Here is a 14,845-nt window from a genome sequence, read left to right on the forward strand (position 1 = left end):
GATGCCGATCATCCTGACTATGTGTGTTGTCTGAAGAAAGCCATCTACGGCCTCAAACAAACACCGCGGGCTTGGTACATGGAGTTAAAAACTTATTTGCTTGCTGCGGGGTTTGTTATTTCAGTGGCTGATACGTCTCTTTTCATATATAACTGTCTTTGTTGTACAATAGATTGTGTCTGTGTTGTTATTTTATCTATGACATCTCGTTATTAACAAATGAAAACAGAAACTATGCCATATTGCCATCTCGTCTTGTTTGAGAATTCTTAAGAAGCGTCTTACATCTTCTTTTGTCACTAAGATTGCCAGATTTGGTATTGGTATTATTCTCACTAAACTATGCCACAGTCTAATAAATCATACTTACCACAAACTTTGACAAAGTGAAGTTGCACAAACTTTAATCCAACTTTACTAAACCAGAGTTACCAATCATTCTCTAATCCTCATTTCCTATAAACATTTCTCATTACTTTTTTTTGTATGGTTGAGGATTTTATACCATGTTAACTCAAGACTAACAACAAATGTAGTCGAACTTAATGCTCTTCGTACTATAATTACTTAATTCAATTTAATTCTCACCCACTATGTAATCGATGCCGTATCTGCAAACATTTAACTTAAATTTCCCATTAAAAGATCAGTCAAGTTACAACTTTTGGTGATTGCCAGAAACACTCAACAACAAAACACAAAGATCTAAGTAATGGAGGAAGAACTTAAGAGCTTGATCAAGGTATTGGTTATTGCAATCATCTCCATATCTTATTGTTACTATTTACCACCCAAAATCAAATCTGGTATTCCTCGATTCCTCTCTGTTTTACCCATCGTTGCTTTGTTTCTTGTTCTTCCTCTGTTTTTCTCCTCTGTTCATTTATCTTTCTTCACAGCATTTTTCCTCACATGGCTCGCAAATTTCAAACTCATTCTCTTCTCCTTTGATAAAGGTCCTCTAATACCAGTTCCTACAAATCTCTCAGGGCTCCTCTTCTTTACTTGCTTCCCAATCAAAGCCCAACAAAACCCTAAACCTAACATTCATTTGCCCAAATTAGTTTTCGCCATTAAAGTTGCTATATTTGGTGTGCTACTACATTTGTATGGTTACAAACAAAATATGCCTCCCATTCTTCTGATGGGTCTCTATTTTGTACATCTATATCTAGAGCTTGAGATTATTTTTACGTTACTCAAAGTTTTGATCTCTATATCTCTTGGGTGTGAGTTCGAGCCACAGTCAAACAAACCATACTTAGCCACATATTTACAAGACTTCTGGGGTCGTAGGTGGAATATTATGGTTCCGGCTATTCTCCGGCCAGCCGTTTACACACCAATGCGGCGAGTTTCTGAACGCCGGATGAGCTCTAGTTGGGCTTTGTTTCCGGGGATATTGGCAACGTTCATCGTCTCCGGTTTGGTTCACGACTTGCTCTTCTTCTATTTAACTCGTGAGATGCCTACAGGGGATGTTACGCTGTTCTTCTTGTTACAAGGCGTTTGCATTTCGGCGGAATTGGCGGTGAAAAAGAAGACGACGGTGATGCAGCGGTGGAGATTGAGTCCCACGGTTTCACGGATACTCACGGTAGGGTTTGTATTTGTGACTAGTTCTTGGTTGATGACATCTCAGCTTGTAAGAAGTGGCGTTATGGAGAAATACACCAATGAAGCTTTGTATTATGCTGATTTCGTTAATCATAAGTTACGTTGGTTTGTTGGGGATATTTACAACTAGTGTTAATTAAACACAAGTTAATCTTTAAAAAAAACAAAACACAATTTAATCGTTGCTTTAGTCTTTTAAGAGAGGGTTTACAATCAGCGTTTTGATTTGTTTTAATTTGATTTTAAAAACGAACAGAAAACTATTCTAATTTTGTTATAAATCGGGTTGGTATGTTTTATTATTATGTAATGTAAGCATCAATTCTCAAATAAATTTTATGACTAATGAAAGCATATCTTATTTATTCGATTAAAGAATATTATATAGAAAATATTAGCATATACAACGACATAGAGGAAAAAGTGGATCGCCATATATAACATAACAAATGACATCCTTTCTTGCACCCAAACCTTGTCGTTTCTCAACCTACTGGAAAGCTTCACCATGGTGTAATGCAAATTGAGGAGTTTCTTCAGAGAATACAAGTTTTGCCTCAGCATTTTGTACAGTTCCGATACACATATCATGCTACGAAACCAACTAACTTGTTGTTATTAACATAAAATTTGCACGTACGTTACGTAGATAGTTTTAGTTTTATTCACATACATGAAATTAAAAAACGTACCCAATGTAATAGCTAAGAAAGCAAAGAAAGCAAACTCCATTGATCTTTTCTCCATTTTGTATCATAGTGTATGATGTTGTTTTAGCTATTGTGAAACCTTTTTTATAGAATGGAGAAATGATCTTATTTTGTAAGAGAGATTTGCTAACATAACCTCAAAAATACTAGAAAAACAAAAAAACCACAAAGATACATTAAAATATCTTGGTCAAAACTATCTCAAATTTTTAAAAGACTCCTTTTTCTCCAAATCTCTTGATAAAAAATTCCACTAAAATTTGATTTCTTCAAAATAATGATCTTGGTAAGCATATCAACCAAGATAATAGATATTGAGTAAACAAATGAATATTAAGATGAGGATACAAACTTAAAGGGAGATAGAGCCAGACCTAATCTGGAAAGCGCGAATTCTGAGGATACGTGCACGTTCGTACTTGGTCATTAACTTGGAATTTTTACGAGGACGTTGTACATGGTCAATTTTCGATGTACTGCGCAGGAACTGATGATGTTGCGAAGTACCAAAAAAATGATCTGGATTTCGAAAACCATAAACGGTTTGACAGTCCTTAATGTCTTTGATAATTCATCCAGGGTTTTAATTTCGTATGCAGTTGTAGTACAAAAGATTATCAATTGGTTGTTATGCTAACAGATAAGATATGATCAGAACAATACAAGTCAAGCTAAGCAATAGTAAGGATTTTTCTAACAACCTAAAGTAAGCAAAAGTAAATAAAAGAACAAGAACCACACGACATAAGCACTCGATGCAAGCATTCGGGTACATGATCGAGTGGGTAATCAGATGACAGAAAAAATAAAGAACACAAGGATGAACAAATCGAAGGTATACACGAGGCTGGTGATCGAGTACCAGTTCGGGTAAAGGGTCAAATTATAGGTAAAAAGCTAAACAATCAAGATGCGAAAGCTCCTAAGGATGGGGTAATCGACTCATAAATGCTTCTGATCAAATTGGGATGTCTTACATGCCTCAAACAAATATTCCCTAGACAATGAATCTCTAAACCTTGCTAAAACACTCTCGTGATAGAAACAATCAACCTTAATCACTCCCCTACCCAACTCTCGTTAGAGAAACATGACTAAGCAGACATTAAAATCCGATTCATTATTGTCAATAAACTCCTTACACATCTAATCTCTTTGGCTAAGTGAGTAAATCTCTAGCATTGGTTGATTCAAGCATTTCAACAACATCTCTTGATGGCAAAACACCCTAGATCTAATCTCAACCTCTCGGTCTGAAAATAGCATTAAGAACACCAATCTAGAAAGGATTTTTTATAAAATAAACATTCAAGCTAAGACATCCTAACCGATCAAGAACACATATTTGTCTATCCCATCCTTAGAAACCTTGATTCACTACTCATATCTCATGGTGAAAAGCATAAAAACACAAATGAATGAAAGTTGCATTGAATTGAAAATAAGATAAAAGTAATAGAGTACAGAATAGAAACTGAAAAGAATAGCAAAAAAAAAAAAATTGAATCCTAACAAAGCAAGAAAATGTGTAATCGCTCTCTCTCTCGCTCAGAAGCTCTCGCTCTCTGGTTCGTGAGTGTCTGCGGCGTCCTTAGGGGTGAGAAGAAGAAAGGGGGATTATATATGGAAACCCCTTTAACCTAGCTGCTCAGTTCTTCCCGAAGGTCTGCTCGAGACGGTGCACGAAGTTTAAGTCGGGTAGTTCCTCGGGTAGGGGTTCGGGTTGTTCTTCCTGCGCTCAGATCCTCTTTGATCGGGTTGAGGTTTGGACTGTTCTTCTCGCACGATCACTCCTTCGGGTATATGTTCGGGTTTTACCTCATTCTTCTCCATTTTGGCTCTAAAACACCTGTTTTCATCCAAAATGCACAAATGCAACAAATGCAGCACCCTAAATGAACTAAATGCAAATTCCTACGGTTAAGGACCTAAAAATGTTAAAGTTAGGGTATATATAATGCAAAATATGGACAAAAAAGGATGTCTAAAACATGTAAATTGGAGAGTTATCAGTCTTTGCAAATAGAGGCTTGTCCTACGATATGGGGCAAAGCAAGCTAATACTCTACCAAAGATCACTACAATTAATCTTAGGAATCTTGAGTGTCTGACTTCTGTGTCATTGTTATTTTCTGTTTCATTATTATCTGTCCAGACAGGGGGATGCACTATCTGAGGGCAACTTGTGAGATTACCTTGGATGGGTCACAAAACTGCATCGGGTAACATACTGATAGGGGGTAGAAAAGTGGGTGTGCCTCTTTTAAATTTAAGTTCAAAGTTCGCTAATCCACGTCAAGATCCATAATCCAAATGAAATAAACATGTTGCATCTTTTTATTTGTGTCATCAGAATATATGTTTATATTCTACACATGTTTAAAGACTTTACACCAGGACTTCTATGTATAATTGCTTATGACTAGGAGTGTCAATCGGGCTGGTCTGGCCCGGCCCGGCCCGAAATCCGTAAAGCCCACATATGTTTGAGTCCGGTCCGGCCCGGCCCAAAATATTTCCGAGCCTATATTTCAAAGCCCGAGCCCGGTCCTAACAGGACTACAGGGATTTTCGGGCTTTTTCGGACTTATATTACCGATCAATAATTCAAATTTATAAGTCTTAAAAAACAGTGTTTAAAGGTGCATTGTAAAACAAATCAATCAAAATTTTAATAACCCATTTATATTCACTACAACCAACTTAATTTAAAAGAAAAAGTTTAAAACTAAATAAAATTTTATACTTTAACCAAATAAAACTATATAATTCATATAAAATATCATATATAAAAATTTTAAAAGTATTAAGCAAAGTTATTAAGTAAATATGAAAACTAGGATTTGAGTTTTAAACTTTATTTACATTAAATCATTAATCAAATATTGCAATCAAATAAAAATGTTAAAAAAAATTACAAATATATTTGTTAAAGGGCTGGTCGAGCTGGTCCGAGCCCAGTCGGGCTAAGCCCGAGCCCAATCGGGCTAAACCCGAATAACCCTATAGCCCAAACGGGCTGAGCCCGAAAGGCCCAATTTTTTTAGACATATATATTTAAGCCTGAGCCCGCTATTTTTCAGGGCCGGGCCGGGCCAGCCCGCGGGCTTTAGCCCCAATTGACATGCCTAGTTATGATCCTAATTGACATGCCTAGTTATGATTCCATATTTCTGTGTATGAGAATTTTGAGAAAATTAAGTATAAGCCATTAGGCTATTATCAGCTAGAGAAATACAACCTACGTTGTTTTCACAAGAAGAGAACAATTTGTTGAAAACCTCTCTGATGATAGTACTTAGACCGATGACGCCTTTCCGAATGAAGAGGTAGGTTTTCACAAAAAGAGAACCAATGGAGTAGGCGCTATGGTTCATCGATCTTAAGTCTCCAACCTTTCCTGTGGTACCTGAGCAGATTGGACTCACTGATCTTAGTAGATACCTGCCCAAGTTTCTACCCCACTTTTAGTACCTACGCCCATATTTGCAGCATTTGCACGAACCGGTTTACCGTACAACATCTGAGCAATGACTTTCTTACAAAATTCTCAGTAGGACAAAAAACCAAATTACAATGAGAGTTTACAAATCTTCCATAGTTCTACTAACACAAAATCTAATCCTGTGAACTCATTTAAGTAGGACACAACAACCCTAATTCTTTTCTTGTTTAATTAAAAACAAATTCTGAACAATAATCATGGTGACAAATCACAAGATTATATCTTCTTGAACACTAACATTAAGTGTCTTATTCTGAAGAACAATGCTTCCTATAACTGCAACTTCATCTTCCACAGTTACAGCCTCACCTACAGAAACCAAATGAATCATAAAAAAAAATAGCGAAATAATTTGTTGAACAAAAAAAGCTTTAAGAAAATACAATGAAGTTACCAAGAATAGTAATCCCAAGCCTCTCACTGTAACCTCCACTAGCCTGAACTCTCGACCATCTACCAATAGATGATTTCCATCGGATGATTGAGTTTATAACAACAGCATTTTCCTGCATTTAAACAGATCAGAACATTAAACAACAAATCTTTTGTAATCATAACAAGAACAACATTACAAACACTGATTCAAATCACCTTGATTTCAACATCGTCTAAGATTATGCAGTTAATAAGCCTTACACCAGGTCCAACACGAACGTTTGCTGAGATCGACACATTTGGACCAATCTTGATCCAAGAAAATTTTAAGTTGGTCATTTGCAAACTAAATAAGAAGTTTTAACTCTAATTCATGAGAAAATTCACCTTTGCGGTTGGATGCAGTTTTACGGATGGGTGAATATAAACATCACCAAGGATCATCGGTTTCCTGTTAGTACCATCTCCTGAAGCTAAAAGATGAGGCGATGTTTGGCGGAATTGGGAAAGATATAAAGACGAGCATTTCAAAGATTTCCTGTTTAAAGCAATTTAATTAGCACACGGAGTAATCCAATCAGAAGAACGTCTGAAACAATTATTTACAACCAACTTACCCTGGAGTCTTAATCTGTTCCCAGAAATCCTTATTCTCATATGTGTATAGTTGCTTCTTTCCAGCAAGAGGTGACAATATATCTTGATCTAATCTCACAAAATCCGCAGGAACGGACCTTGTAGCGGATTGGTAGTTACTAGCTGCCAAATGTGATTATACAAGTGAATAATTTATGAAGTGACCAAAAGATTCATGTAAATGATGAAGCAGATATCTAATTGATAATAATGTAAAGTCTTTGCGAGAGGCTTATAATGAATACTCACATGTGTCTCTTATTTGGCTATATACTCCTTCAATGGCTTTGAAGATATCTGAGGTAAACACATAGACACCACAGTTTATCAAGTCACTGACCTGCATTGAGTAGATAACAAGGAAGTTTTATAAGCTACACAAGATTCAGAGCCAGTGAAGGAAATAAGAAAACAGGATAGTTTTGGAGATAATTACGAAAGTCTCGGGCTTCTCTGTATAATGCAGGAGCTCTTTAGTATCCGGATCAGCTATCAATTCTCCAAACTGGCTGGCTGCTTCTGCAGAAACCTGAAGTGAAAAACCGATATTCAAGTATGTATGATCTTTACGTTTGATTCCTTAGTGATATCTAAAACAACCGATCAGGAAAACCAACCTTGATTACTAGCATAGTTCCAATACCACCATATCTTCGATGTGCGTCTAGGAAAAGTAGCGAAGTTACATCAAAATAAGAAAATGATAACGATGAAGCAGATTTAGGATTTAACAGTTAGATTACCGAGTATGCCCTGAAGAGGGAAAGAACAGCACACATCACAGTTCAGGAGGAAAACATGTGACTGTTCAAGATGATAGGAAAAAAAATATTAGTAGATGAATCAAGAAAACAAATGACTGAGTGAAGCAGGAACTAAAACTGAAAATGTCATCAGAATTCAAACCGGTTTTTCTTCCATAATTCTATCACGAAAGTAATAAAGAGCACCGGCTGAGCCATGGGGTTTATCTTCTTTTAAGTATCTACATAACAAGAGCACGCATTAGAAGGTTTTACACTAGACACCAAAAACCAAAAGCACAAGTGCTAGATAACTTACCGCACTGGAATTTTCAGCTCGTTAGATATCGAAGAGACATACAAAGCGAATTCTCTTTCCTCGTAGAATCCAATCAGAAAAATCTGAGCCAGATTTGATATCTGTCCATGTCAAATAAACAAAATCTGATATGAGCAATCAAAATTACAAAATTTGAGAACTTTCCCAAGTTTTCTTTCAGCCTTAACCCATTATTCAGGCTACCTTGAGATACTAATGTAACAAGATAAAGTTCATAGTTTGGAAAATAAAAATCATACAAGAACAAGCTTTTTCAAAGTTGTAGATCTTGTTCTTCTAAAATTCCAGTAACAAAGTAAGAGTACGAGATTGGAGAAAACTCAGGGTTGTAACAAACAATCCATGCCATAAGAGTACTAATATGGAACAAGCTCATGTTAAAACTTAAAACAAACAAGCCATGCCACAGAAATCAACATTTCAAAGTTGAGAACTTTCCCATGTTTCTAGCATCCTTAAAGTAATTCTTATACAAGGAAAAAATCACAACTGGAATCATACAATACCACATTGACAATACATCATACTGCGATTTCAAAATTTCAAAGAACAGATTGAGGTGCAACACAAGGACGCATTCATGTAACTGAGCTTTTCAATCTACTTAAGAGCTCTTCACAATTCCAAGATTCTAACTCTATGAACCCTTTTACTTAAACCATCTAAATGCTGAGAACAAACCCAGGATCAAATAGGAGAAAAAAACAAACCTTTTTACAAGCAGAGATAGGATGATGAATCATGGGTTGACCAGCCAAAGGAATCAATGGTTTCGGTGTATTGAACGATAAAGGACGAAATCGAGTTCCTACAATCGAAACCACATTAACAAAAACCAAAATCAAAATCACATTTTTTTCTTTTTCTTTTCTTTTTTAAATAGATCCACAAAAGAAAAAAAAAAAAGATGTTACCTTTGGTCGGACCACCAACCATGATCACGGCGACGACTTTCTCCTCCGACATGGTCGATTCAAAACCCGAGATTCACAATGATATGGTTTTTGTTTATAAAAGGTGGTATCTTTTCAAGTCTCGAATATTCTTAGGTTTTTGAATTTAAGGTAGAAGAAACAGAGCAATGAGAGATTGGAGCCTCCTAAAAAAAAAAAACTTGTTTTTTTGATTCTCGTAGTCAAGCCTGAGCCAAAAAATCGGACCAGAAAACTAGAACCGGTATCGACCCGAAAATATGGATCCGAATCTGAACCCGGAACCGATAGAATTCTATTGGGTCCTAATCTCCTAAACCCAAAAAACCGGAACCAAACCCAAAATCGAACCGAAAACCGAATGGATAGCCGACAAATCCGAAATAAGATAATATACATAAAATACTAGTTATATTTTTTTTTTTTATAACATAGTTATTCAAAGTTACAACTTAAAATTCAAAAATATTAGTTCTTCCTACATCAAAATACTCAACATAACCAAAATTATATTAAAATGTTTAGCTATATTTTTTTTAAATTAACCAATTTAAAAAATATATATTTTAAAAATTTTCTTTTAATATTTAACAACAAAATTTTTGGATAATCGGGTAAAATTCAGGTTATCGGGTTAAATTTCGGGTAATCGGGTACAAAAAACCGAGTCTGGATGATACCCGATTTTTTAGGTATTTATAGGTTTTGAAATTTAGACCCGAACCAATTCAAACCTGTAAGACCCGAACCGAAGCCGAACCAATATTTTCTGTTTACCTATTGGGTCCTAAACTGCTCTACCCGAAAAACTCGAATCCGATCGGTTCCTACCTGAACCTGACCCGAGTACCCAAATGCTCATGGCTAGTCAAAATCAATAAGTCACGTCTTTATCACTGTTTTCTTAAAACCCCGAACCGGGAATCAAGGGGTGGTTTACAAAATCAGAATCAGCCAAACCCGGTTTAACCGGAACAACCTACGTAACTAAAGAGCAGTCTTCAAACACCGCGGCCTGGTGTTATTTCGTCACCGGGAACTTCCAGTGCCAGTCACAGTCGGCTCTACCCTCAATCCGGTGAAGGAGGGTGACGACAGCGAGGAGATACAACCCGACCATCACCACCGCCGAAGTCAAGAACGCCTAGTGAAGTGAATTGAGTTTCTGATTTTATCTTCTTAGTCAGTGAAAATTACAACACGGTGAAGTCTCTGGGCAAGAAGGAATTAGGCTTTTAGGAAGTTTTGCAGTGAAAAAAGATGGAAGCTTTAGGTTCATCTGATTGCAATTTAGAGATTTTGGAAACTCTCTCAGACGATGCGATTCAGGAGATTACTGAAAGCTACGATGGTTTTTTCACCACTGTGGAGTCTCTCATTGCCGGCACAGGAGGTTCTTCAGTTGAAGATGAGTTTTTGTCTCATGTGTATTGTCTCTGCAAGTACGGGCTTGATTCTCTTGTTTGTGACCACTTCCTCAGATCACTCGAGGTATATTATTAGCTTGTACCTGCTTAGGTATCTGATTCTGTTGTGAAGTATGTTCCTTCTCTTATTGGTTTCTGTGGGGACATTTGTTTTTTTTTGGTTTCAGCAAGCTTTTGAGAAGGGAGGTGCATCGAGTTTTTGGCATCATTTTGATGCTTATAGTGAGAAGAAGCTTACTGTAAGAGGATACATAAATAGACCCTTGGTTGATGCTTTGTTTGCTATTGAATATTCTGAAACTGACTTCTAGTTTTGACTAAAAATGGATACTTTGGGGCAGAATTATGGAGAGGAGATTCAAGTGGTGTTATGCAAGGCTTTGGATGAAATTTCTATTGAGAAGCAGTATCATGAGAAGTGTCTGTCCATATTGGTTCATGCTTTGCAGTCGTTTAAAGAACAGTCATCAGAGGATAGGCAGAAATCAGATACAGAAAGAGTTCGTCTTTTTTTGAGATTCCAGTCAATGTTGTCTTCTACTCTAATGACTACTCTTCCTCAACATTTTCCTGGTATGTCCATCTTTGATAGTTTGATTTAAACAACCAAAGAGTCAGTAGTGTGTTCCTTCGTAAACTGTTATTTTCTGATTTGATTGCTTGGAAGTTTGTTTTATATGTTTGCCACTTGTTCAATCATTACTCTCATATTGTTCCTCTCTTTATTATGTTCTTAGAAATACTCCACTGGTATTTTAAGGAAAGGCTGGAGGAATTAAGTGCAATCATGGATGGAGATAGTATTGAAGAACGAGAGGATGATTGCATGGATTTGGACGAGAAGTTGAGATATAAAAATGGAGAAATGGATGTTGATGAAGGCTATGCCCAAGGAAAACGTTTGGGACATGACAAGTTGGTAAAGAACATTGGGAAGGTGGTCCGTGACCTTAGAAGCATTGGCTTTACATCTATGGCTGAAAATGCTTATGCTTCTGCCATCTTTTTGCTTCTTAAGGTATTTTTATGCTTCAGGGATTTTATTTGCCTCTCTAAGAGTTTTAACATGGTATAAGTAGTGAGTATACATACGAATAACTTGGTACTCTTTTTGGCAATGTTATACTGCAGGCGAAAGTCCATGATCTGGCTGGTGATGATTACAGGACTTCTGTTTTGGAATCAATCAAAGAATGGATTCAGGTAGATTTTTCTGGTCAGATTCTTACTGCACCATCAGATTAGTTTGGTAATGTTGAAATTCCTGATATTTAAATTTCTCTTTTCAGACAGTCCCTCTACAGTTCCTTCATGCACTTCTTTCTTATCTTGGTGATTCTGTAAGTTATGGTACCGCATCTTCTGACCTCACGTCCCCTCTGGCTTGTTGCCCATCTCCAAGCTTTTCCAGAGTGGTGACTCCTTCCGAAGGAATTGTTAGGTGGAAACTACGGCTAGAATATTTTGCGTATGAGACACTGCAAGATTTAAGGATAGCCAAATTATTTGAGATCATTGTTGATTATCCTGAGAGGTATTGTTACTTTTTTTTCTCCCCACATATCTCACTCGAGACCTAATTCAAATATTGCAACAAGTTGAAATATATTGCATCTCTGATGGATTTTTTGTTGATGCAACAGTTCTCCTGCCATTGAAGACTTAAAACAGTGTCTTGAATATACTGGGCAGCATTCTAAGCTAGTTGAATCTTTTATTTCTTCGCTAAAATATCGTTTGCTCACTGCTGGTGCCTCAACCAATGATATATTGCATCAGTATGTGTCGACTATTAAAGCCCTTCGAGCAATAGACCCAGCTGGTGTATTTCTGGAAGCAGTGGGTGAACCAATTAGAGACTATTTACGGGGGAGGAAAGACACCATTAAATGTATTGTTACTATGCTTACTGATGGAAGTGGAGGGAATGCTAATGGTTCCGGTAACCCTGGGGATAGTCTTCTTGAAGAATTAATGAGGGATGAAGAAAACCAAGAGAATACCGGTTTTGATGATGATTTTCACACTGATGATAAGCAAGCCTGGATCAATGCTTCCCGGTATCCTTCCTGTTGTATATTTTCTTAATTATAATCTTGAATCGCATTGGATTTGTCTGACACTTTTTCATGTGCTTTGTCCTCTCAGTTGGGAACCGGACCCTGTCGAGGCTGATCCTTTAAAAGGTAGCCTCAGTCAGAGGAAGGTAGACATACTTGGAATGCTTGTTGATATAATTGGATCGAAAGAGCAATTAGTAAATGAATATCGTGTTATGCTTGCGGAAAAGCTTCTTAACAAGACTGATTATGACATCGACACTGAGATACGCACTGTCGAACTTCTCAAGGCAAGCTCCATTTTAACACTCTTAAGTTCGACTTTACCAAACTATTGGATTCTTTCTATAGTGCTGAATCTAACTTTACATTCTCTGATTATGCCAATAGATACATTTTGGAGAAGCTAGTATGCAAAGATGTGAGATAATGCTGAACGACTTAATTGATTCTAAGAGAGTGAACACCAACATTAAAAAGGCATCTCAAACAGGTTCTTACATTTCTGAATTGTTTACTCGTGCAAGATAGATTCTTGTCTGATACTTTTACTTATTATATGTGTCCATTGCTTGTGTTTAGGCGCCGAGTTAAGAGAGAGTGAGCTATCTGTTGATACTCTTACCTCGACGATACTTTCAACAAACTTCTGGCCACCAATTCAGGTATTCATATGTTTATCCCTCTGATTTTTAATCCATCATGTCATACGTAATATATACACACACATGAAGCGTATAAAATTATTGTCATCGCTTCCATTTACTGAATTAAAAGTGGAATTTCAGGATGAACCTCTAGAGCTACCAGGACCTATTGACAAGCTGCTGTCAGATTATGCCAATCGGTACCACGAAATCAAGACCCCTCGTAAACTGCTTTGGAAGAAAAATCTTGGCACTGTCAAGGTACATCTAGCATAAATACTTAAGTGAATGATTCATGTTTTGGAGTATTCTCGGTAAATCAGATACTGACGTATATCTACCTCTCTGAAATGGCTTTGATGGATTCAGTTGGAGTTGCAATTTGAAGACAGAGCTATGCAGTTCACGGTCTCCCCCACACATGCAGCCATTATAATGCAATTTCAAGAAAAGAAAAGGTTAAATTAAAAGAATCAATCAATACAGATATAACCTCTTCCAAATGTTTACTGAAATAACGTAATTTTTCAGTTGGACCTCTAAAGATCTTGCTGCAGTCATTGGGATACCCGCTGATGCATTAACCCGAAGAGTAAACTTCTGGATAAGCAAGGTATATAATGTAGTTGTTGTCTCCTGCTTTAAACCACTCGTGTAGAGGAAAAGCTTATTTGCAAGTTTTCTGTACTTAGGGAGTTCTGAGAGAATCTACTGGAGAAAACTCAACTACTTCCAACGTGTTAACACTTGTTGAATCCATAACTGATTCCGGAAAGAACGAAGGCCAGGAGCTTCTAACAGGCGATGAAGAGAGTGAAACATCGATTGCCTCTGTGGAAGATCAACTTCGCAAAGAAATGACCATATACGAGGTATGTAAAATGCTTAGGAAACCTTTTCATTCTCAAGAAATATTATAAATCCTAGACTAATTATCAACCATGTTTCAGAAATTCATCATGGGAATGCTCACAAATTTTGGTACCATGGCATTAGAACGAATCCATAATACTCTCAAGGTACGATCTGATATCAACCTAACTGATTATTACAAACGTTGTCCTCTGTAATCATTGATCATTGCTCTGTTTCTTTTTTTCTTTTTTTTTAGATGTTTTGTGTGGCTGACCCTTCTTATGACAAGTCGCTGCAACAACTTCAGAGCTTTCTTTCTGGTTTGGTTTCGGAAGAGAAACTAGAGTTTAGAGATGGAATGTATTTGTTAAAAAAGTAGAAGAAACCCTTATCATGTGTTTGACTAGAACTAGTTTTGTCTTTTGTATCAAGATCCTTGTCTTCTTGCTTAATTATATTTCACATATTGTCCTTAAAGAAATTGTACTCCGAGTGATATACTGTTACCACTTTCCAAATTGATTAACGGAAATGAAACTTTTCCTACTCTTCTGGACATGTAAACGATACCTTATGGTCTTATGGGTTATCTCTGTATCTCGATCTCGACCTAATTCTATATAATAAAGATGATATCACCTAAGCACGTAATAATCTCAAAAGCTGAGAACTTGAGAAACCTGAAGTTCTCTAGGAGACCTTGTCACTACAAGAGCCGCCGATTAAAAATAACCGTAGGAAAAGGCTACCCGGGACAAAATCACATGAAAAAGGCACATGATGGCATGTTAGGGCTGTGTCCATGTCGTGTGAGAGATGAGAGAATAGCTAGCTTTCAAGACTGTTGGAGTGACTTAGAGCCACTGCAAAAGCTCGCCTTAATCATTCTTCTTGACAAACACAAATTTTTCTTTCACCATTCCTCCTTCTCGACATTCTCTTTCTCTTTGGCCGAGACATGTCCGATGAATTTTTCAATCGTCCATTGAGGCCGATTT

General features: G+C 36.8%; 2 protein-coding genes and 1 pseudogene across 3 annotated transcripts; 2 read left to right on the forward strand and 1 right to left on the reverse strand.

The window, feature by feature from the left end:
* The first annotated feature begins 628 nt into the window (after positions 1 to 628).
* Positions 629 to 1,992, forward strand: LOC104766502 (putative long-chain-alcohol O-fatty-acyltransferase 5 pseudogene; annotated as a pseudogene). The gene has a single exon (XR_015591525.1). The product of XR_015591525.1 is annotated as a putative long-chain-alcohol O-fatty-acyltransferase 5 pseudogene (transcript).
* Positions 1,993 to 5,862: 3,870 nt separating this feature from the next.
* On the reverse strand, positions 5,863 to 9,147 carry LOC104766503 (uncharacterized). The gene is made up of 13 exons (XM_010490406.3): positions 8,841 to 9,147; positions 8,637 to 8,734; positions 7,906 to 8,006; positions 7,750 to 7,828; positions 7,587 to 7,647; positions 7,461 to 7,507; positions 7,280 to 7,372; positions 7,093 to 7,183; positions 6,825 to 6,966; positions 6,595 to 6,745; positions 6,424 to 6,516; positions 6,227 to 6,338; positions 5,863 to 6,141 (listed from the first exon to the last, which is right to left on the reverse strand). Exons 1-13 carry the CDS (start codon positions 8,890 to 8,892, stop codon positions 6,041 to 6,043), a joined length of 1,221 nt encoding a protein of 406 aa, XP_010488708.2. The 5' UTR covers positions 8,893 to 9,147; the 3' UTR covers positions 5,863 to 6,040.
* Positions 9,148 to 9,658: 511 nt separating this feature from the next.
* LOC104766504 (anaphase-promoting complex subunit 2-like) lies at positions 9,659 to 14,328 on the forward strand. The gene is made up of 16 exons (XM_010490408.3): positions 9,659 to 10,349; positions 10,453 to 10,524; positions 10,627 to 10,858; positions 11,023 to 11,303; positions 11,417 to 11,488; positions 11,575 to 11,819; positions 11,929 to 12,345; positions 12,434 to 12,635; positions 12,736 to 12,838; positions 12,928 to 13,010; positions 13,134 to 13,253; positions 13,362 to 13,450; positions 13,524 to 13,605; positions 13,685 to 13,864; positions 13,943 to 14,011; positions 14,104 to 14,328. Exons 1-16 carry the CDS (start codon positions 10,119 to 10,121, stop codon positions 14,224 to 14,226), a joined length of 2,601 nt encoding a protein of 866 aa, XP_010488710.2. The 5' UTR covers positions 9,659 to 10,118; the 3' UTR covers positions 14,227 to 14,328.
* Positions 14,329 to 14,845: the final 517 nt, after the last annotated feature.

The sequence above is a fragment of the Camelina sativa genome, chromosome 19 (genome assembly GCF_030686135.1).
Source record: "Camelina sativa cultivar CO46 ecotype springtype chromosome 19, ASM3068613v1".
Classification (NCBI taxonomy): domain Eukaryota; kingdom Viridiplantae; phylum Streptophyta; class Magnoliopsida; order Brassicales; family Brassicaceae; genus Camelina; species Camelina sativa.

Excerpts from the sequence above, each read along its gene's own strand:
- LOC104766503 (XM_010490406.3), bottom strand. The coding sequence starts at position 8,892 with ATGTCGGAGGAGAAAGTCGTCGCCGTGATCATGGTTGGTGGTCCGACC. Across the intron at positions 8,007-8,636 it reads CTATCTCTGCTTGTAAAAAG|ATATCAAATCTGGCTCAGAT; the intron begins GTTTGTTTTTTT and ends TGACATGGACAG. Across the intron at positions 7,508-7,586 it reads CCCTCTTCAGGGCATACTCG|ACGCACATCGAAGATATGGT; the intron begins GTAATCTAACTG and ends TACTTTTCCTAG.
- LOC104766504 (XM_010490408.3), top strand. The coding sequence starts at position 10,119 with ATGGAAGCTTTAGGTTCATCTGATTGCAATTTAGAGATTTTGGAAACT. Across the intron at positions 10,859-11,022 it reads TCTTCCTCAACATTTTCCTG|AAATACTCCACTGGTATTTT; the intron begins GTATGTCCATCT and ends TTATGTTCTTAG. Across the intron at positions 12,839-12,927 it reads TAAAAAGGCATCTCAAACAG|GCGCCGAGTTAAGAGAGAGT; the intron begins GTTCTTACATTT and ends GCTTGTGTTTAG.